Below are 21112 nucleotides of genomic sequence, written 5' to 3'. Positions count from 1 at the left end.
TAAACATGTCTCAGGATGGCTCTGCTGGGCACCTCCCAAAGCCCTGACAAGCCTGCCCTGCCCAGCACTCAGCCTGCAGAGCCCGAAGCCGAGGCTCCCAGAGGCCAGCACCTCACCTTCTCACTGCTCTTTTCTCCTGCTATGGGCAAGGCTCCTGGAGAAGTGGGCCGGGGGTCTTGAGGGCTCAGCTTCATGCTGCTTGAGAGGCCAGGGCTCTGGCAGGGAAGGCTGCTTTCCTTGGCGTGCTCAGCTCTGCCATGAGAAACAACAACTCAGGAGCCCCCTTGGAGCTGTGGTGGACCAAGCTGGGCAAACCCCAGAACTCTTTCTGTGGCTGCTGCCCCTTCCACTGCACTCACCGCGGGTGCAGCTCACTGGCAACCATCTTGGCAGGCCCAGCGTGGTCCTGGCTCAGGTGCCTCCTGAGCACAATCTTGGCTGGGGAGAGCCTGGTGTAGTCGGGCAAGGCCAGGCCCGACAGCTTCTCCAGCCGGGGGCGGCCGCTGTGGCTGGGGGTGCAGGGCACGACCTCCTGGTCCAAGGGGGAGGCGAGGTACTGGGGGGTGTTCTGCTTGGAACAAGGCCGACTCAGAGCACCACAGAGCTCATAGCTGGTGGCGTGGCCATTCATGGAGAGCTCTGGGCTCATGCTGCTCACGTGAGGCAGGGCAAGCCTGGCACAGTCCAGCTCCAGGTGCAGCCTGCTGGCCTCTGCCTCCAGCTCCCGGCCCAGGGTGCCCTTCCCGCGCAGGTGCACGGACAGCGCATCGTCAGGCGGCACGCAGGACTTGAGCTGCAGAAGCTCCTGCTGCCGCTGGCTCTTCTCCAGCTCCACAATGCTGATCTGCAGGGCAAGAGGGAGCCGTCCGACGGGATGGGAGGGCGGCCAGGCCTATCTCCCAGCCAGCCACTACCCTCAGGGACCCTCCCAAGGAAGGTACAAGACGGCCACCCCGGAGCTGCCAGGATGCCATGGGCACACACAGGGCGAGAAGACCCAGGCAGCGGAGATCTAAGGATGGGGTGGCAGATACACGACACGCGGATGTCACAGGCCAACAGACACGTGCTCTTCGAGAGGAGAGCACATGCCTCCAGCAGTCACAGGAAGCACAGTGACCCACTTCTGTCAGAACAGACTTGTGTGCCTAGAAACACTCAGCAACGCTGTGGAGGACGGGCCACACTGGACCTGCAGCCTCTCCTTCCTGGTGCTGAGGGGACACTTTCCATTCAGGCAGTTTGCTCTGTGGCCCCTCAGCCCACTACGGACGTAGCACTCAGAGCCCGTCGTGCTGGGAAGGGCAGAAGCCATGAGGGCCTGGCATGAGGACCTCTCCCAGGCCAGAGGCTGCGCAGGACGGTGTGGGCGGGGCCCGCCAGCTCCTTTCCCTGTTATCTTTGAGACGTCTCGCTGTGTCCCTCGGCTGGTCTCAAGCAACCCCACCTCTGCCCAGAGAAGCTGGGGCAATACGCGTGCCACCATGCCCGGCTGCTCCTGTTTTACAGGACACACCAGCGAGGCTGCTGGGGACAGTGATGCTCGGCAGGGCACAGTGCAGAAATGCTACGGGCAATGTGCCCCGGAGCCTTCAAACGCCAGGGAAGCCACCCGTCGGGAGTTCATGCTGAGTGTATCCCAGTGTCTCGTGAGGAGCCATCCCAGGCTAAGCGACAGGGACCTTTTCAGTAACGGGGAGCCTGCCCTGGGAGGGGTCCAGGTGCTCGCTGCAAGCCTCCTCGCTTCCCTCCGCACTACCACCTGGCAGTGCTGTGCATGGCCTGGGAGGGCAGGCCTACACACTGCCCCGCCTCCTCACGCTTTCTGAGTGGACACACCTCTCACGTCTCAGGGTACGTGCTGGGTTTTTTTGTTTGTTTTTTAAACACATTTTTAAAATTTCATTTGTTTTTATTTTTACGTGGTGCTGAGGATCGAACCCAGTGCCTCCTCCGTGTTAGGCGAGCGCTGCCACTGAGCCCCAGCCCCAGCCCCCGAGCTGGTTTTGGAATAAGCCAGTTCTGTCAGGGACCACTTTGCCAGGTATTTTTATGAGGAAGTGCCCAGGACATTGGAGGTTTGGGGTGTATCCCTGCCACCAAGGCCACGCAAGGGGCGGGAGCAAGCTGGTGCCCAGCTGCCACAGCCTGCGCACAGCAGGGGCCCGACAGGACAAGGACAGGCCCATGGTGTGAAGACAGGCTGCCCTCAGGGACGCCTCTCAGGCTGGAAGTCGGGGGTCTCTGGGGTCTCACCTGCAGCTCCAGGCAGTGCCGCTGCTTCTCCGAGATCTGGCTCCTCAGGGCCTGCTTCTCCTTGCGCAGGTTCTCCAGGGACAGGGAGGACCAATCCAACTTCAGCTCCTCACACCGGGCCCGGAGCTGCAGCCACAGGGACAAGGAGTCTTGGCAGCAAGCCCAGCCCAGCCCAGCCCGACCCCAATGGCAGGGAAGACCAGGTGCGCAGCTCTGGCGGCAGGGCGCCCAGGGGCATGGCCCTGCATGCCTGGAGCACGGCTCCCCGCCTGGATGCCAGTGTGGCAAGCCAGGGCCCTCAGAGAGCCTGTGGTACACAAGATCACCGACCCACGAGGGGCGAGGTAAGGAGTGCCCTGTGACCTGGCAGGAGACACCCTGAGAAGCAAGGCTCCTAGAGGTCCAGTGGCACGGGTGAGGTGCCCCCAGAGAAGTGGGGCCACAGGACTGGAGCATGGTCTAAGGCAGGGTCCACAGAAGGCCCGCCTGGATTGAACAGGGCCTCACAGACATCCTGAGCAGGGCCGTGGGGAAGCTGAGCTCCTGGAGGACATCAGCCTTCCGTGGCCAACTAGTCAGTGACAGGCCTCTGGGCCCACGTGCCCAAGGGAGACCCAGCCTACTCCAGAACACTCTGGAAGCCGCAGCCTGATGCGTGCACATACCAGCTGCAGGCTCTGGCTGCGCAGCTCGCTGTTGTCCCTCTCCAGTTGCTCGGACTGCTCCCGCAGCTGCTGGTTGTGAGCAGAGATCTCCTTCTGGGCTTGGATCAGGTCATTGTAGGTCAGGGCCTTCACACCCAGCTGGGGACACAGCAAGAGACGCGTGGGTGCAGGAACAGCTCGCCCCGGCAGCCTGAGGAGCCCCCACGGCTGCCAGGGACCACAGGGGAGGGAGTGATGGGATGGATGGCAGAAAGAAGGAGCTACTCATTTCCCTGGGGACACTAGAGGGTGGGGTGCATACTGGTGACAGCAGAGAAGATAGAGGTGAAAGGAGTGACCATCTGCAGCCCTGCCCCAGAACACAGAAGCAGCAGCCCCACGTGGCTGCAAGTGGACCGGGGCCCTTCCCTCCTCCGCAAGCCTTCGCCGTCCTGACAGAATGCCATCATAAAGGCAGGCAGGGCTAGGGGAAGCTGCCCTGGACCTCACCGCCCTCCACCAAGCCCCTGGTCATAACTGCTAGGATGGAGGCCCAAGGCAGCCGCATGGCCTTCAGGCCACTACCTCATCCAGTTTTTGCTGGAAGAGTCTCCTAATCTCCTCCTTCTGGGCCTGGCAGTGGCCGAAGAGCTGCTGTGCGGTGCCCAGCAACTGGGCGTTCCTCTCCTGTGGGTAGGGGACAGACGGGAAGAGAGCTCAAGGACCCACTGGGAAGGTGACAGTGGAGCCAGCACGGGAGCGACAGAAAGCCACCCCTTGTGCCCACAGCAGGACAGACACAGCGGGGAGGGCAGAGCCACACGCACCTTCTCCTGGTCCAGCAGCTGCTGCAGGTTGGCCTTGTACTGGGGGGTCTTCGTGTAAGCCAGGAACTGCAGGTACTGAATCTTGAACGACTCTAGGGGGACACAACACGGCTTGGAAGACAGCACACGAGGGGAGAGGGCAGGGCAGGGCAGGGCAGGGCAGGGGCGGCCCTTCAGGAGTGCTGGGCTTCGGCCTCAGGTCACGCACAGTGCACACTGCACTTCTTCTGGGCGGGGCCTGGGCTGCCTGCCGTGCCCAGGCTGTGCCCCCCAACCATGGCGATGCCCACCCTCCCTGTGACACATCTCGCAGCACCCACACCACAAGGGTGCCCTGTGCAGCACAGCAAGATGGCCCTGCACTCTCGTGGCACCCTCCGGGCATAGAGCCCACCTGAGAACTGTGCTGGGATTCTTCCCTGTGCAGTGCCTTGGTCTCCAGGGTGGGTGTCCTGACGCTACAGGGTGCTGAGCAGCACCCTGGTCTGGTACTCCAGTCAGGACAGCCATCGATATCTCCTGAGGTGAGTCAGCCTCAGTCACTCACACAGGCCCAACCTGAGCCTCTGCTGACCCATCCAGAAGGTCCAGCAGGGGTCTCTGGAGAACACTGGTGATGAAGAACCTCTACACCCAACCCCAAGCTGCGTGCGTGGGAGCCATGACCAACAGAACCCTCGACCCGTCCTGAAAACACTGCAGGCCAGGGCAGCTGCCCCAGTCAGGCCTCCTGGGCCCCGGCCAGCTCACCTAGCAGCTTCTGTAGCGCAGGTGGGGTGGGCGCCACCAGCAGTGGGTTGGGGGAGTGCCGCTGCACACTGGGAGGTAGCTGGTAGAACGGGCTGTGAGGTGACCGGCAGGCATCTGCAGGAGAAGGCAGCGTCCAGGCGTCAGCCACTGAACGCCTGCCCTCATGCCCCGACTATCCGGGGTAGCTCTCCAGGCCTACAGAACCGAGGCTCCCTACGTTTCCGGGAAGCCAGAGGACGCACCAACAGCACATCTCGGCAACACTGACCACCACCTGCAGCGGCCATCTGGCTGGTGGCCCACTCCTGGCCTGAACACCACCACTTTTGCCTTAGTCGTTTTGGGGACGGAACCCACAGCCTCACATGTGCTAGGCAGGTGCTAACCGCCAGCAAGAATGGGATGAGAAAGCACCCACGTGCTACAGGGCTTCGCTCAGGGCAGGAGGGCGCTGACCGGTACGCATCCCCTGCAGTCACGACCACCCCTGCTCCTCCCAGTGCCCTCAGCAGGGTGGGCAGGAGGCAGGCATTCGTTCCCCAGGGCACCTGGACACTGGCTCCAGGAGGTGCCCCGGGCAGGGTTAGGCTGCTCACCCTGGGGCGAGGAGGATGCTGTCCGGGACACGGTCTGGCTGTGCAGGAGATCCAGTGCAGATTGGTTCTTCTTGGGCTTGCGCTCGGGGTTTGCAGTGTTCATTTTCTTGGGACGCCCGCGCTTTCGGCCAGCCATCTTCCGCCCCTTCTTGTTCAATTTCTTCTTCCGGGCTTTGGAGGGAGATGGCTTTTTGACAGTGGTTACCCCTGCTTTTTCCTCCTCAGCACCAGAATCCTGACGGGCAAAGGCAGGAATGAAGGGTCCAGCTGATTACCAAGATGGTGCCAGGGGCTGGGGGCGAGGCGCAGGGCAGCTGCTCTCAGTAGCGCCCCCCCCCCCCATGGATGGCAGGCACTGCCTCTGTGGCCGAGGCAGGGGCTGAGTCCTACGGGCCTTCCCTGGGGGCCCTGTGAGAGGGCGCCTTACCCTGGGGGCCTCAGCGGGCCCAGCCGCCTTGCTCTCGGGGACCTTGGTGGGTGCAGCCGCCTTGCTCTCGGGGACCTTGGTGGGGGTGGTCGCATTGCTCTTGCTCTCTCGCTGCTGCCGACGCCGAGCTGCCTCTTGCTCCTCCTGGGAAGAAAGCGTGGGACACGTGTCCAGAAGGCACTGGCACTCAGCTCTGCTCGTCGCTCCTTTCCCCGTGGCACAGGTGAGAGCGTGGGGGCAGCGCGGCACGAGACCCAGGCTGGCACACAGGCAGCCGGTGTCCTCCGCCAACGCCCGTGAGAAGAAACCAAACACCTCAAACACGAGCCAACCGAGAGCAAGACCCAAGTGCAAGGTCCGAGCCTGGCCCCTCAAGGGGAAACTCAGAGGTCCACCTGCAGGCCACTAGCTGCCCAGGCATTTGCCCCCTTGACCAAGAGGCACTGGCACTCTGCAGTCATGAGAAAACCATGCCAGCCAGCCTGGGACAGCTGCACTCTCCTGAAGACCCACATCCCAGGAAGAACACTGCCCAGAGGGCCCCCACACACTGGGCCCAACTCAGTCCATTTAAGGACAAGGACTCCTCTGACTCTCCAGAGGGACAGAGTGGAGGGTCATGAACCAGCTTGAGTGTCCAGTGACCAGGCAGCTGAAGCCGCAGAAGCACCACTAAGCCCACTGTCCAAGCAGGACAGGCATGAGAGCAAACACAGGTCAGGCAGACCACAACAGGCGGGATACCCACCTCTGGTCGGGGAGGGACACAGGGCAGCACAACGAGCCAGTAGCCTGCACACAAGCCCCCGCCTCAGCACACTCACACCACAGCCGCCCCCCGCCGGCCGGCCCGGTCTGCTGGCAGTGAGGCAGACGCACAGGCAGAGGGCAGCAAGGGATGCAGAGACCCTGGCCCCCAGGCCCCTGGTCCCTCAGAACCTGGCCGCTGCACACAGAGCACCACACCCACACCGCTAAGTCAAGGAGAAAGAAACACCAACTTACCCTGAGTTTTGGATTTTTCAGACTAGAAAAATAGTTTTCAAGCTAAAAGGAAGAGGGAAAAAAAACACTTAATACAAGTGAGTCCCAAATTTCCAGGACAAAAGCGACACCCAGAGAACCTCAGACACGCTGGACTGCCAGGTGACAGGCACTCAGCACACAGCTGGCATCAACAGCAAGCCGAGTGTGACTCAACCCCCCAAAAAGTTGTTGTCCCTGCCACTCGCAACAACGACAGTCCTAACCCTCAGGCCCCAGAGTCCTGTCTCCTGCAGAGAGACTGGGAAGAGGGTGGCAGAGGCGCAGGACCAGCCTCCCGGGACACTGGGTGAGGAAGCCAGGTGGGCCGTTACTGTCCCTGTGCTGTTCAAACCTGAGACCAACAAACAGCCCTGACTGTGAGCCACTCGCTGCCCTTCCTGTTCAGCCCACATGGTCCTCGGGTGGAGGACTCTGGGAGAAGGCAGAGGTGGCTGCACAGAGCAGGTCGGGAAGCCTCGAGCACAGGGGAGCAGAGCGCGCAAGAACTCACTATGGTGCGGTCGATGGTGTGCAGGTAGTAGGAGACTGGCTTCCCCGTCCACGACACCGAGCCCTTCAAGGGTGACAGCTCAACCACGCGCATGATGGTGCCAATGTCTGCAGACCAGCAGAACAGCTCAGGCCACAGAGCGCACGGCCCCGGGCCCGGCCACCCTCCTCCAAAGCCCCGCAGCTGAGAAGGGCAAGCAGCGCCCTGTGCCACTGCTGACCACCTCCACCCTGTGCAGGGCCACGCCTGGGTCCCCCAAGCCCAGGCTGGCCAGCAGTCCCCAGGCCTGGCCTGGCTGCCAGAGCAGGCGGAGGAGCAGCACCTGAGCCAGAGCTCTGTGGCCTAGGGGAGCTTATAAGGATAAAGGCAAGGGGCTCGACCGAATGGGTCACAAGGAGCCTGCAGAAGGATCTGGAAACAGCTCACATCACAGCTGTGAGAACAGCCGGCACTTCTGAACATGCAACCCTGAGAGAGGAGAGCTGTGCCCAGAGGACAAGGGAGGGGGCCACAGGTTCCCCTGCATGGGCAGCTGGTGGAGGCGACCTAGGCCTCCATGCCAAAGCCTTTCCTTGTCCACAGGGCCCTGATCCTTCAGCACCTCCTCAGAGCCACGGGTCTCATCTGGGTGACTCTGCTCCCAGGGGACACTGGACCACAGCAGACGAAGCGTGGCCATCAGGACTTGGGGAGTCGTGAGGCAGAGGGAAGTCAGGACACTGCTTGGCAGCCTGCAGTGCCAGGGAGACTGTGGCTGACGCATGCCTGTGTGACTCTGCCCTGCTCAGTCTCCCAGCAACGTGAGGGCTGCTTACCACTCAAGTTTCTACTGTTGATTCTGAAGTTCAGAGGTGCGAAGGGTTTCGAGGACACGATTCTGCCACCTGAAACACAAAGGAGACTGGTACCACTCGTGGGAAAACAGATGCATACACGTGACCCAAACTGCAGCTCAGAGCAGGCCACCAAGGAGAAAAGCACCGGGACTCGAGTCCCGCCCACCCACTCAGAGGAAGGAAACCGAGCCCTCGGCTGCCAGGTGAACCTGTCCCAGAGTCCTCCTTCAAACACACTGGGCTGCCCTTCCTTACGCAGCCCCGGTGAGTCCCTGAACCTGCTGCCCGAGGTGGAGGCGCACCAGACGGCACGCCCACCACCGACTAACCAAGCACACAGAGTGCCTGGGGACCTGGGACTGCCCCCCACGGAGGAGGAAGCCAGGCAGGGAACAGCAGTGCCTGGCGGACCTCTCCTGGGGCGCGGCCAACTGAGGAAAGGGGACACGAGTGTGTGCGAAGGGCCAGCACGGGCCCCGGGGATGGGGAGGCCCTGGGCAGGGCTGGGATGCGTGGCCACACACTCGCAGTGAAGCCTGGGGAGATGAAAGCAACAGCCACACAGACAGCGGTCTGACTGTGCCCAGAGAGACGACAAAGTCCAAGGGCCACAAGAGCCACAGGGAACCCTCGATTTCACTAAATTCATTGCTGATGTAAATATCAATACTCGTCGCCATTATGAAACAACTTTTCACATAAAATGGAAAAAAAGAAGAAAAACAGGTCGTAGACCTGCCGCTGCCCTGGGAGCCAAGCTGTGTGCGTGTGCGCAGCCGTGGGGCGAAGCCAGCCCCCTGAGCTGCACTAAGCCCCCCCTTTTTTTTTCTCTATTTTTTTAGTTGTAGGTGAACACAATGCCTTTATTTTTATTTTTAGGTGGTGCCGGGGACCAAACCCCATGCCTCACGCATGATAGGCAAGCACTCTAACACTGAGCCACAACCCTGGCCTTTATTCATTTATTTATTATTTTTAAAGACATTTCATCCCCAGACAGGTTCTCTTTAAGTTGCTGAGACTGGCCTTGAACTTGCAATCCTCCTGCCTTGGCCTCCAGAGTCCCTGGGATGGCAGGTCCAGCCACCACACCCAGCCCAAACCTTTTATTATAACAAAAGTCAATTAAAATCAAAGATGAGAGCGTGAAATTTAAATTAGAAAATTCAAACATCATCCAGTTGGGCACATCTGTGCGCACACACTCGCAGGACACCAGCATCTAGCCCTACAACTTACCCTGCCTTTGCTTTTTAAGTCCCGACCCCCAGCCGGAGGGCTGGGCTGGGCTGGGCTGGGCTGCCACAGGCCTGGCCAGGTCCTGCTGTGCCAGGAAGGAGTCAGACCCTGATGAGCAGGGTCCTGTCAGAAGGCCATGGAGCCAGCGAGGCTGAATCATCTGAGCTGCAGAGAACACCACTACGACAGCCTGCTCCCCACTGCGCACCCAGGCCATGAACAGAAGCAGGAAGCCGTGCCCCACACACCCCACAAGCACGCGGGCAGCAAGCATCGCCAGTGACCACCCCTCGTAAACATCCTGCGTGATCCCAGACCCAAAGGGATCCACCGAGGCAAGTGAGCGCCTTCTGAGGGCACCTGTTACCACGAAGGGCTGTCACGCAGCACAGCTGGCTGCGAGGGACAGGTCAACACACATGGAAGGGCAAGTGCAAGACGTGGGATGCCCCACTAGACTACAGTTCAACACCGACACAGGCAAAGTTAGGAGGGGGGGTGGGCCTGAGTGTGGCCAGAGTATGGGGGAGCCCCGTCTTGCATGCCAAAGCCCCAGGTGCCACCCCTAGGGCCACAGAAAAGAACACAGGTGAGAATGTCAGAGAGCAAGTGACCCCAGCAGCCACCAGGCAGTGCCCATAGGTGAGTGCAGACGGAAAGGCAGCTGTGGAGTCCAAAAGGAGTCTCTTCCTTCTGAGGGTGCAGGCAGCACTTGACACTGGTGACCCCAGTCCTCAGGAGGGACTTGAGGGCCGCTCAGGGATGCAGCGTGGCACTGGCCACCCCTGACTCTACAGTAACTGTGGACAGTGTTCCACACAGGGCTGCACTCACAGCCCTGCACACCCAGGCCCAGTGCTTCCCACAACTGGGGCCGTCTGGTTGATGCTGGGCTAGCCTGTCCACTCAGTCTGCCTGACAGCGGGACGACAACCATGGAGGAGAGCCTCCCCACAGTCTCTCCTGGCCTGGGGCCTCCCGAGAATAAGCGACAGGAAGCAGGCTCCCGGCGCCCAGGACACGTGGGAACTCAGAGCAGCAGCAGACAGAACAACAGCCGGCAGAGGAGGGGGAGCAGCGGCAGCCTGGCGAGCAACAGGCAAGGGGCAGCGCTGCCCCATACCTCCTGGGCTTGGCCCCATGAGAGCCCCAGGAAGATGCAGGCAGGAGGACAAGCAGCAGCTTTGTCGGGAGCTAGGGACACAGCTCAGCTGTAGGCGCATGCCCTGCATGCACAGGCCTGGGTTCAGTCCCCAGCACCACCAAAAATAAAAGAGCGGCAGCAGGCAGCTCTGCCCTTAGCTACACTAGCAAGAGCCACCGTGGCCCTGCCATGCAGAGTCCATGGCTTCTGATGCAGCCTGCCACTGTGGGCCGGGGACACGTCAAGGTTTGTCAAGGGAGACTCCCAATCTGCCTGCCTGCCGCACTGGAGGGCAGTGGCATCTGAGGCAGGGCCCTAGGCAGACGCACCTTGGGCACAAGGATTCAAGCCCACAGCAGTGGATTCACTTGTTCCAAAGAGAAAACCCAGGCCAACATTTGCGCACACCGCGACCTCAGCCCTCAGCAGGGGCTGTCTGTGCGGAGCCCTGTACTGCGAGGGCCTGGTGGAGGGGTGCATTACCTTCCTTCATGTTTGCAAACCGCTCCTTCAGCTGGTGATCCACCTCAGGACCAAAGGCAAAGTTATTCACAAATATAACACTGCAAAACAATGTTCCAGTTGAGTCAGCCACAGCTCCACTCCAGGCGCAGAGTCCCAGCGTGGCAACGGCCTGCCTCCAGCCACTACCAAGCGCTGCCCACACCCCACCTGCCCCCCGGGGCGCCACCAGAGCAGAGCAGAGCAGCAGCACAGGGCCGGAACAAGGCGCTCTCGTGTTCCTGGCCAGGGGCCCCCCTGAACCCTGGCAGTCTTAAAACCAGAGTGTCTGGAAACGTCCACTAGCAATCACACCAGGTCAGACATCCCTGAGGACTGGACAGGGGGAAGCAGGAGGGCTGTGATCAAGGTGGAGAGCCATGAAGGCCTGGCAGGGATGAATGCAAAAGATGGGACACAGAAAGTGGACACTCTGTCACCAGCACACAGAATGCAAAGCTGGATGGCATATGCCCACGATGAAGGCACCTAGAGACCTAGACAGGGCTGGGTCTCATGCCCACTGTCCCTGCAGGCACTGAGCATGGACAGTCCAGGAGCCAGGGTCAAGCCCTGACAGGCTGAGATAGAGATGGCAGCTGGGCTGGGGCCACAGAGAAGCACACTCCACACTCTCTATGAGCGGCTGCTCTGTCACTCCTCAGACACGACGAGGTGGACAGTGACCCAGACCCAGATGGCCAGCATAAGAAAGGGGCTGCCCGCCCGGGTCCTCAAGGGCGATGGGATGCCCCATGCCCGTGGGTACCACGTGCCCGCACTAGCCGTACCTTGTGTTGGCGATCCGCTCTCTCCACTCTTCTGAGAGGAAATCGCCTCGTTCCAGCTGAGAAAGAAAAGAGACCGTTTACTCCCCGCATGGGTCTCGTGCAGTCCCACAGTCCTGCCCCTGCCCGGCTGCTGTGAGGAACACCTGAGAGGAGTAGCCGCCGGGGGGAGGACACAAGAGAGGCCGAGGCCTGCCAGCCGCCACCTGTGCTACAGCGGGCCGGAGCAAGGTGAGCTGAGCCCAGCCAGGATGCCGGAGCAGGGCAGAGCCCGCGACCACTCAGGGCCTGGAGGGGGGCAGACCAGCTTGGGTGGGAAGTGGTGACAGCCACACCAAGGAATGTACTTGACAGCCGTGATGCTGTGTCCATGCTCTCGCTGGAGCCCACCCACAGGGCCTGCGGACCCAGGATGGGCCTGCACTGTGGCTGGGCCCTCCAGGGGCAGCCCTGGGCAGGCTCTGTGTCAGTCCCACTAGGGCCTCCCTGAGGCAGCTCCGCAGGGCTGGGAAGCCCAGGGCGCCCTTCTTGTCCCCATAGTGCCCACGACACGCACACACAGCAGGGGAAGCCGGCCCCGCTGAGGGACCGCTGTCCGCTCACTACACATCTGACCCGGCACCAGTGTCCCCACAACCCAAGCTGCACAGCGGTTCTTGTTGGGAGGCTAATGCTCCTTTCTGACTTCCTAAGGCCAGGTCTTATGACCAATTGCCCAGGGCCATCACATCTGGAAAGCCAAGACACGAGGCGCTGTGCTCTCCAACAGCAGCCATTTCCACTGCGAGGCAGGAGCCCCAGAGACAGGAACATGTGCCACACTCCACGTGGGCATCCATGCACACCTACAGGGGGATGGCCCTTGAGGACCTCGTGCTCAGTGGGAACCAGACACAAAGACCACACGGTATGTGACTCCAGTGACAGGGAACATCTAGGACAGGAGGGTCTGGAGACAGGACATGGCATTCCTGGGTCCTCGAGCTAGGGAAGGGGTGGGGACAGCTAATGAGTCACAGCAGAAGCGCCCATCAGACTCCCCACATCTGTGAGGTGACTTAGGACAATGTTGCTCACACAGCGCCCACAGCCCCATGTCCCATCCAGAGCATTTCTCAGGACAGCAAGACACTGCTATCTGATGTGACAAGGTCACACCCAAGCCAGAGCAGCTGCACATGAGCACAAGAGACAGGAGGAGACGTGACCGTGGGAGACGGGAGCAGGAGGGCCACTCTGAGCCTCTCCAGGGGCAGGACACTGCACTGGCTCCAGCCAACCCTAAGGTCTCTGTCTTCCCAGCTCCATACCCAGCCCTGGCCCCCCAGACACGTCAGGCCTGGGCACATAATTCATGCCTGCCTCTCTTTGAAGTCAGCATGTCACAGGTAGAAGCACCAAGTGACCTTACCCCCAAAACCCTAGGGAATAGGTCTGTGCGCTAGATGACAATATTCCACACATCGGCTTGCTGCTGGGAGTGACACGTGTCCTACATGACTCACTGAGAGGATTCCGGAAGCCCTGCCTGAACTCCCCAGCTCCCCCCGGCCTCTGCCCACACTGCCCTTGTTCGTTCCTGTCAATGTGAAAGCCACAGCAGTAAGGACAGTCACGTGCCCCGTCCTAGGGTCCTCCCAGAGGATCACCCAATCTGGGGGGCCTTGGATTCCAATACAACACCTTCAGCCCTCTGGGGTGGACTTTCTCCTTCACAGCTCATCATCCATGGCAGACCACCGCCAAGCCACTGCCCAGCGCCCATGAGCACCACCCGACTTCACTCCTACCCTCCCACAGGGCTGCGCTCCTGGGGACAGGCTTGCTCCTGCACCCAGCCCCGCTCTGGGCCTTCCATGCCTGGGTGCTGCTGGGGCCAAGCACTCTTGATGAAGAGCAGATGGACGGTTTCCCAGTCTCCAGGCCCCAAGGTGGGAACTAAAGCTGGCTGGGTGTCTCAGAGTCCTGCTGATGCAGCAAAGGCCAAAGGGAAAACTAGGTGGCGGGTGTGGAACCAGCACAGAGGGGTGTTCTCACTGCATGGCTGTGGCCACTGCACCCCACCCTGAGCATGGAGACCACCGTCTAATTGGCAGCGGGGCCGGTACCTCATCTGTAGGACAGACCCAGCCCTGTGAAGTCTCCGCAGGCCACGCACAAACCCAGGGAGGGCTGGAACCACCATCTTGGTGGGTGAGGGCCCCTGTCAAAAGAGCATGTCCGGGGGCCCAGGTTGTGGCTCAGTGGGCACAGTGCTTGCCTAGCATGCATGAGGCACTGAGTTCAATCCCCAACACCACATACAAATACACAAGTAAAATAAAGACATTGTGTCCATCTACAACTAAAGCAAAAAAAAAAAAAAGAGCATGTCCATGAGTTGACCCTGGGGATTAGCTACTCTGCCTACATGCAGAACAGCCAACCAGCCAACATGGACACACCACAGCCCACCTCTTGACAGCACCCGGCACATAGGGAGGCCAGGGTGGCCTGGGCCCAGAGCAAACAAGGGTAAGAGATGCCAGCGCCTGCAGAGAGCTGAGGGTGGGGCTGCTGCTGCGGGGCCTCCACGGGCTGCATTGCGGCAGCTAGCCCACCTCGGGGACAGCTGTCCCAGCCCCAGCGCATCCCCCAGAAGGACAGCCACCACACGGGGCAGAGGCGGAGCCACACAGGGATCCCGAGGCCACAGCCACAGAGGGTGCCAGTGGGTTTGCCTTCTGAACACATGACATCTGCTGAGCACCAGGCCACCACAAAGAGCCAACGACACAAGGGAGACTGGCCTGGTATCTCTGCCCCAAAGCTGGCTCCAGGGCTCTGGAGGATAGATGGGGCTCATGGGTAGAAGCTGAGGCAGGCAAGAGCAGGGGCAGCCTCCAGGGAGCAGGACTCCACTGCAGCCGCAGGAGGGACCAGAGCGGCAGGCGCAGAGCCGCAGGGCAGTCTGTGAGCCCAGCCTCGACAAGGAGCTGGGGGAGGGTGCCGAGCCCATGAGGTGGTTCTGAGTCTGGGAAAGCACACTGCGCTATTTTTAGGCTCCTCCTGGCTTTATTCCTCTTCCCTTGTTGAGTAACGGAAGATGGGACTCCGGCTTGCCAACCAGGGCGCTGTGTCAGAGCCACAAAGAGCTACTCAGAGGCTTTTTCAAAAATCAGGACACAAGTTCCCGCCAAAACTGGCATTCAAACAGCCAGGGGCATCCTCTAGCTACACCTCCCTGAGAAGGTCTGCCTGCAAAACAGGATGCTGCCCACATGAGGGCACGTGGAGCTGGGGGCCAAGGCTGGCAAGAGGCCTGCTGTCTCTGCTCTGGTGTTTATGGTATCACCCAGACCAGGAGGGAGGGAGTTCTTTCCCCCAAAATTCTGTTCCTAGCCATAAGTCAGGAGCCACCAGCACGGACAGTGAGCCCCATGAGCCCCCAGGAGATGCAGACCGTGGAAATGGGCCAGGTGCGACAGCATGACTTCACACACAAGCTGACCCAAGGCCTGGCAGACCTCAGTGACGACAAGGAGAGAAGGAAAGGGGACGACCAGAACCTGACCCCTTGTCCCTCCGTCTCTTCTTCTGGTAGTGAAAACGCAGGAGGCCACCAGGGGACTGACTGGGGCTCCTTCTGGGAAACACGGCGACGAGAACTTGCAAGCATGTGCTGGAACTCTCAGCAGAAATGTGGAGCACACTGTGAGTCCAAGCCTGTGCACCTCTGAGTCGGGGATCTTGAGAACCTGCTGACCTAGCTGGGACTTCAGCTGGGAACTTTCCAGGAGACAGAGGCCCTGGATGGGAACAGGTGTCCTGGAAATGGAAGCTGAGCGGCTTGCTGCCTCCCCATCCCGGGGAGACCCAGAGGCCCTCAGACGTGCAAAGGCAAGAGGAGCACAGGTTCCACCCTCACCTGTCAGTGAGGGGGCGGGGGGGGGTCGGGATGTAGAGAAGGTTGTCACCAAGAAAAGAAGGCAAGCTGTATCCCCTGCCCAGGGTTGAAGTCCTGGTCTGGGAAGAACAGGACAGAAGCAGAGGAAGGATTTCCTAACTCAGTACTAGAAGCTGGTGCAGCTACTCAATGCCAAAACCCCACAGCCACTGGAGGAAAGGACTGCAGATGTCACTGCTGTCAGCACAGGGGCAAAACCTCAGCAAAGAGAAGCCAAGGCCAGCTGGACTTTCCTGACCATCGCCAGTAGCAGGCCATAAGCATGGGGCGGCTCGGGGCAGAGCACTTGCCTCTAACAGACGTGAGCCCTGGGGTCATCCCCAGCACTGAAAGAACAGACTTAAAAAGCAACAGCTTAAGATTAAAAATGAGTGTCCCATCAGCTGGCCACTGGCCAGAGGGGTCCACACACTCACATGCACATGGGCTGTGACACGTCCACAAGGACCCTGCAACAGCAACCAACCTGTGCAGCGGGGGTGGAGAGGAACTCCACCCACCCAGGCGCCTTTTGCTAACACAGCCAGGGCAGCAGAGCTGGGCCCGCCCCAAGGCAGCCCTCAGGCCTCAAGGACAAGACGGAAGAGGGACTTCCAGGAGGCCCACCAACTGCAAGTCCTCCTCCTGCTAGGGCTCACGGTGACCACACACTGCCTGAAGGATGGAGGCCCAGGCCAGAGAGGCAGGAAGGGCAAAGTTCCCATGTTACTATGCGGGAGTGGCGGGGGCCCTATAGTGGACGGAATGGGAGAGCTGCAGGGGGCAGGTGTCGTAGCCGCGGGCATGGAGCGATGGCACTCACTGTGTATTCTGCATGCTTTTTTCCATACCATTTCATCCACTTCCTGAACTCTCGGTCCATGGTCTGGAAGGAACACACATCAGACAGCCCTTTAGAAACCCAGGGAGGCCAGGAAGGCACAGGAGGGCCCCACCCCGACACCCCCCACCCCCCCCCAGGTGCCTGCAGACCCCACGGCCTCTCCTGCTCTGGCAGGAGCACACTGTCTGGGACGTCAGTTTCCACCTGCAGTCTTGCTGAGAAGCACCCCAGGGTGCTACACACATTTCTGCAGGCCAGAGTGATGGCTCAGGTACACCCACTCACCAAGCCCAACTGACTCTCCACCCTGGGCAGAGGCTACGAGGGGCTGGCTCTAGCAAAGGCCCAATCCTCCACTGCTAAGAGGGGGAATGGCCAAGGAGGGGAGTGGGCAGTGAGAGTCGGGTATGCAGATGTGAGGAGCTAAGCATGATTCTTCTACCAGGAGGGGACCAGTCACCTCCTCCCAGATGCCCATGGTGTGCAATCCCAGGAGAATGGAACCAAGGGCACAAGGGGACCTGCCAAAACTTCTCCCTAAGGGACGGGGCAATCTGCAGGGAGGGGCTGGGGTTGTAAACACAGGAACACCCGATTCAATTAAACTTCCCAGACCTGCGAAGACTGATGCCCAGGTGGGGAAGCCCTGGAGCAGCAGGGTACAGGGCACAGCAGGTCTGCCCTCATTGGGGTTCCCTGCCTCCGCGTGCCCCACTCACCTCCGCGTACTTTGCTGGGATGTCTGCTTTCTCCACTCCATAGTGATGCTTGCAATTGGTGGCTGCAGCAACCTGAAGGACAACCTGCCCCACACCTTCAAGCAGAGAAAGATGTGTCAGAGGCCAAGGCAGCCTGAGGGAGAGGCATGGCCACCTGGGACTCCACCAGGTGGACCCTACTGAGGGGGCGGTCACACCAGAGTCGAGGACACAAGCTACATGATCATGTCCACTGACATCAAGAGTCGAGGCCATGGGCTGGGGATGTGGATCAAGCGGTAGCGCGCTCGCCTGGAATACACAGGACGCTGGGTTCGATCCTCAGCACCACACAAAAATAAAGATGTTGTGTCCGCCGAGAACTAAAAAATAAATATTAAAAAAAAAAAAAAAAAAAAAAGAGTCGAGGCCACAGAACACCTCAAAACCACTGTGAACTCTGAAGTCACTTGGAACACCTCAAATGAGCTCCCACCAGACGTCTCTGCTCCATCCACTCACCCAGGGCAGTCCTCTGTGGCCCCCAAAGGCAGAATCCTCTCTGAGGACGCTGCTTGAGTCACTGCTCAGACACAGCACAGCTAGAGAAGGCACAGCACTACCTAGAAAGATGCTCCTCTGCCGTTACCCAAAGTCACCAACAGTGGGTAGCCTGGCAGGCCTGAAATGCCCTCCAGGAAGTCCAGCGTGACCTGACTAAGGGATGCCTGTGGACCGCCCCCCCAAAGATGGAGATGATGTCTCCAATCTCTGTCACTTCGAGGAGTCTCTGCAGGGCCAGCACACCCAGTGGCCTGTGCAGAAGCGAACACTGTCACTGCAGACATCCAGGGGTCCTGAGTGTCAAGGCATTGATGCAGCAGGGCCTTCAGAACCATCTTTCCTCACATGGGGTCAGTGCTGGACTCCAGCTTGCCTTTCCAGGCCGCACACGACACGCTCAAATAATAATGAGCATGCAACTGAGAGCCATGCCAGCAGAGGTGGCCCGAGCCAGGCCTGAGAATGCAGGACTCAAACAGAGCCAGGCTACTGGCCACACTGGTTATCCCAGGAGGCTGAGGCAGGAGGATGCAAGTTTAAAGCCAGCCTGGGCAATTCAGTGAAACCCCATCTCCAAATAAAACAAAAAGCAAACAAAACAAGAAAAGCCGGGCATGATGGCACATGCCTGTGTCAGAGGCCAAGGCAGCCTGTGTGAGAGGCATGGCCACCTGGGACTCCACCAGGTGGACCCTACTGAGGGGGCGGTCACACCAGAGCTCGGAAGGTTGAGGCAGGAGGATCCAAAGTTCAAAGCCAGCCTCAGCAACTTAACAAGGCCCTAAGCAACTTAACCAAGACCCTGTTTGAAAATAAAAAATCAAAAGGGCTGAGGATGTGGCTCAGTGATTAAGCACCCCTGAGTTCAATCCCTGGTACCAAAACAAACAAACAAACAAACAAAAAAAAAAAAAGTGGGGATGTGGGCCAGTAGTCAAGCACCCTGATGTTCGATACCCAGTACTAGAGGACAGACACAAAGCACAGACCCTCCAGCAGACGCTGAGGTTTGAAAGATGGCATCCCCTCCAAAATTCATGTGCAAACATAATCCCAAATGGTAAGGTGTAAGAGGTGGGACTTTGGAAGGGGACTCCACCCTCTTGGATGGAAGGGGTAAGCCAGGCCCCTTCCTGCATTCCACCCCCTGCCCTATGAGGACACAGCAGGAAGCAAAGCCTTCCTAGGGCCGGGCATCTGAGCTTCTGCCTGAACCTGGTGGGAGTGAGGCCCTCACAGCCCTGACCAGAGAGCCACAACTCTGACGGCTGAGTTCCCCTTGCCTCTGGCCAAGGAGCAGTCCCACAGGCCATGTTAAGTGCAGGCAGACAGGGGAGAAAGCCAGCATAGGCCAAGGGTCAGGGACTGAGCTCTAGGCCACAATGGAAGACCCTGGACAGGAAGCACCGGGTGTGATTCCTGGGAGCTTCTCCCCTGGGCTGTGGACACTCAGCCAGCACCTACTCCCTGTTAAACTCTTCTGCAGGGACATGCACAAAGGCATGGACATAAACAACTCCTCTCAGGTCATGCAACCCAAAACTCACCACTGCCCAAGTCCACAAAGAGATCGTCCTCAGTCATCTTGATCTCATCAATCATCTGGGCCACCAGGTCAAAGGAGGTCTCCCCGTACACCTCAGGGGAGAAGGGCTCATAGTTGTTGAGCTTCTCAGGGTCGGTCACTGAGTGGTTGTAGACCTGCTGCAGGATGTGTCGCAGGAGCCCATTGGACGGTCGTGTGTTCAGCTTCATGGGCTGGGTGGTGCCCTTCCACTAGGAACACGAGGTAGCATCAGACATGTAATGCCACAGGCAGACCACAGGGGCCACCCCAAGACAGAGAGCTGGGGATGTGGCTCAGCAGTAGAGCATTTTCCTAGCATGCATGGGGCCCTGGGTTCCATCCCCAGGACCACAAAAAGAGAAACAGCAGCAGTAGCAAGCAGGGAGTGTGTGTGTGTGTGTGTGTGTGTGTACAAAAGTGTGTCCGCATACTTGGGAGTGTACATCTGACTTTCTCTTCTGCAGCTGGGAAAGAGGGCATGGATCACGTTCTCTGTCACTCCTCCTGCTCGACTAGATGGACTGCTGCAGCCCTCATTCCAAAGAGCACTCTCTGACCCTAAGCTCATCCGGGGCTCATGCCTGCTAGTGTGCAGCCTGGGTCCCAGCAGCCTCTGGCACCTCACTGCTCACCAGTGTGCCATCTCGTGCAAGAGCACCTGGGCCCTGGGCCCCGACATGGACATGGTTCCTTGCAAGACAGTGGTCTGGCCTCATCAACTCGGGCTCTGCAGCCATACAAGGGCCACGAGCTGCTTCAAGAACCAAAAGCTGGCCGCTGTGGTACCGCTCATGCACGGGCCCTCAATGGCTCACCCACAGTCCCTGGTATGACGCCCAACCCTCCAGTGTCACTGAAGGCCCAGCACCCGCCTCCTCACAAGAGGGTGCATGTGCAGCTCGGCTCATGACTCTTCATGGCCCCATCTCCAGGACCCAGCCCAGCCTCAGAGCTACAAGAAGGCCCCATGACCACCACTGACCCACACAAGGGTCCCTTACACACTCAGCTGATGCAAATACCCTCCCCATGGTTAGCAACGGCAAGCCAGCTACCCACTGAGAGAGCCCCGGGGTGGCAAACGCTACATGGCCAGCCAGCTACACGGGCATCGCAGCCTAGCTTGGGAGGGACGCGAGGCCACGCCACTCCACACTTTTGCCTCCCCAGTGGAAACACTTTCCAGGAGGAACCGGCTGTCACTGCATGTCCCTCATGAGAGCTGAGCATCTCTCAAGAGGCCCCACAACAGAGAACCTGCTCTCTCCAGAAAGCAGATGGTCCTGGACCCAGGAAGCAGCAAGCCCCTGCTACAGGGTCCCAGCATTTCAGCTGTGTTGGGGGCGGTGAGGTCAGACAAACCACGCCACAGTCGGGCCTGCACGGAGAACGCGTGTCACCTGCTGGAGAGCAGGGGAGGCCGAGCTCACAGCCAGGAAGGCCACTGAGTGCCCAGGTCTCTGCCGTGGCCCACAGGTAGCAGAGCACAGGGGCAAGGTGCGTGAGGGTGCACTTCAGAAAGCAGAGCCGCCCCTGCCCCGAGGGTTTCAGCAGCAGCGCCCCAGGGCTTCACAGGGAACACCCGCCCAGGGAAGGGACAGCCTGTGGGCACTGAGGCGACCTACCAGCTGGTGGATGCTGTCGATGGCACGGTTGTACTTGTCACACAGCCTCTGCATGCTTTCAAAGCTGAAAAAGGTAAGGGAAAGGCTGTCACTGGAGCTTGCAACATGACCCTGAACCTCAGACGGGCACAGTTCAGGAGAGCCAGACCCCTCGCAGGGAGCCTCAGTTTCCCACCCAGTGAGGGGCTCGGCCCAACACAGATGCACAGGCACAACCCTGGCCAGGGTCCCGCGGAGAAAATGTGCAAAGGACAACATGGCCAGGCTGGGCCCACACATCAAAGCCAAGGTCAGGTGCACTAGCAGGCATCGTCCAGGACAGGACATCAGGCAGCAGCTCTTAA

At 59.8% G+C, this 21112-nt stretch overlaps 1 protein-coding gene across 1 annotated transcript in view; it reads right to left on the bottom strand.

The window, feature by feature from the left end:
* Dot1l (DOT1 like histone lysine methyltransferase) overlaps window positions 1–21112 on the bottom strand; it is a 58303-nt gene that overhangs the window by 17346 nt on the left and 19845 nt on the right. The window contains exons 5-22 of the mRNA XM_048810718.1: window positions 20769–20832; window positions 19124–19352; window positions 17034–17128; window positions 16294–16356; window positions 11549–11604; window positions 10740–10819; window positions 7853–7921; window positions 7038–7144; window positions 6506–6547; window positions 5501–5644; window positions 5074–5308; window positions 4478–4591; window positions 3728–3819; window positions 3486–3587; window positions 2922–3059; window positions 2257–2382; window positions 360–844; window positions 117–252 (exon numbers count right to left, since the gene is read on the bottom strand). Of these exons, the coding sequence (XP_048666675.1) occupies window positions 117–252; window positions 360–844; window positions 2257–2382; window positions 2922–3059; window positions 3486–3587; window positions 3728–3819; window positions 4478–4591; window positions 5074–5308; window positions 5501–5644; window positions 6506–6547; window positions 7038–7144; window positions 7853–7921; window positions 10740–10819; window positions 11549–11604; window positions 16294–16356; window positions 17034–17128; window positions 19124–19352; window positions 20769–20832 (2377 nt within the window). The remainder of the gene's footprint in view (window positions 1–116; window positions 253–359; window positions 845–2256; window positions 2383–2921; window positions 3060–3485; window positions 3588–3727; window positions 3820–4477; window positions 4592–5073; window positions 5309–5500; window positions 5645–6505; window positions 6548–7037; window positions 7145–7852; window positions 7922–10739; window positions 10820–11548; window positions 11605–16293; window positions 16357–17033; window positions 17129–19123; window positions 19353–20768; window positions 20833–21112) is intronic.

This window comes from Marmota marmota, unplaced genomic scaffold, assembly GCF_001458135.2.
Source record: "Marmota marmota marmota unplaced genomic scaffold, marMar, whole genome shotgun sequence".
Lineage (NCBI taxonomy): Eukaryota > Metazoa > Chordata > Mammalia > Rodentia > Sciuridae > Marmota > Marmota marmota.
Note: the sequence above shows the minus strand (reverse complement) of the source record. Positions and strands in the feature narration are given on the sequence as shown.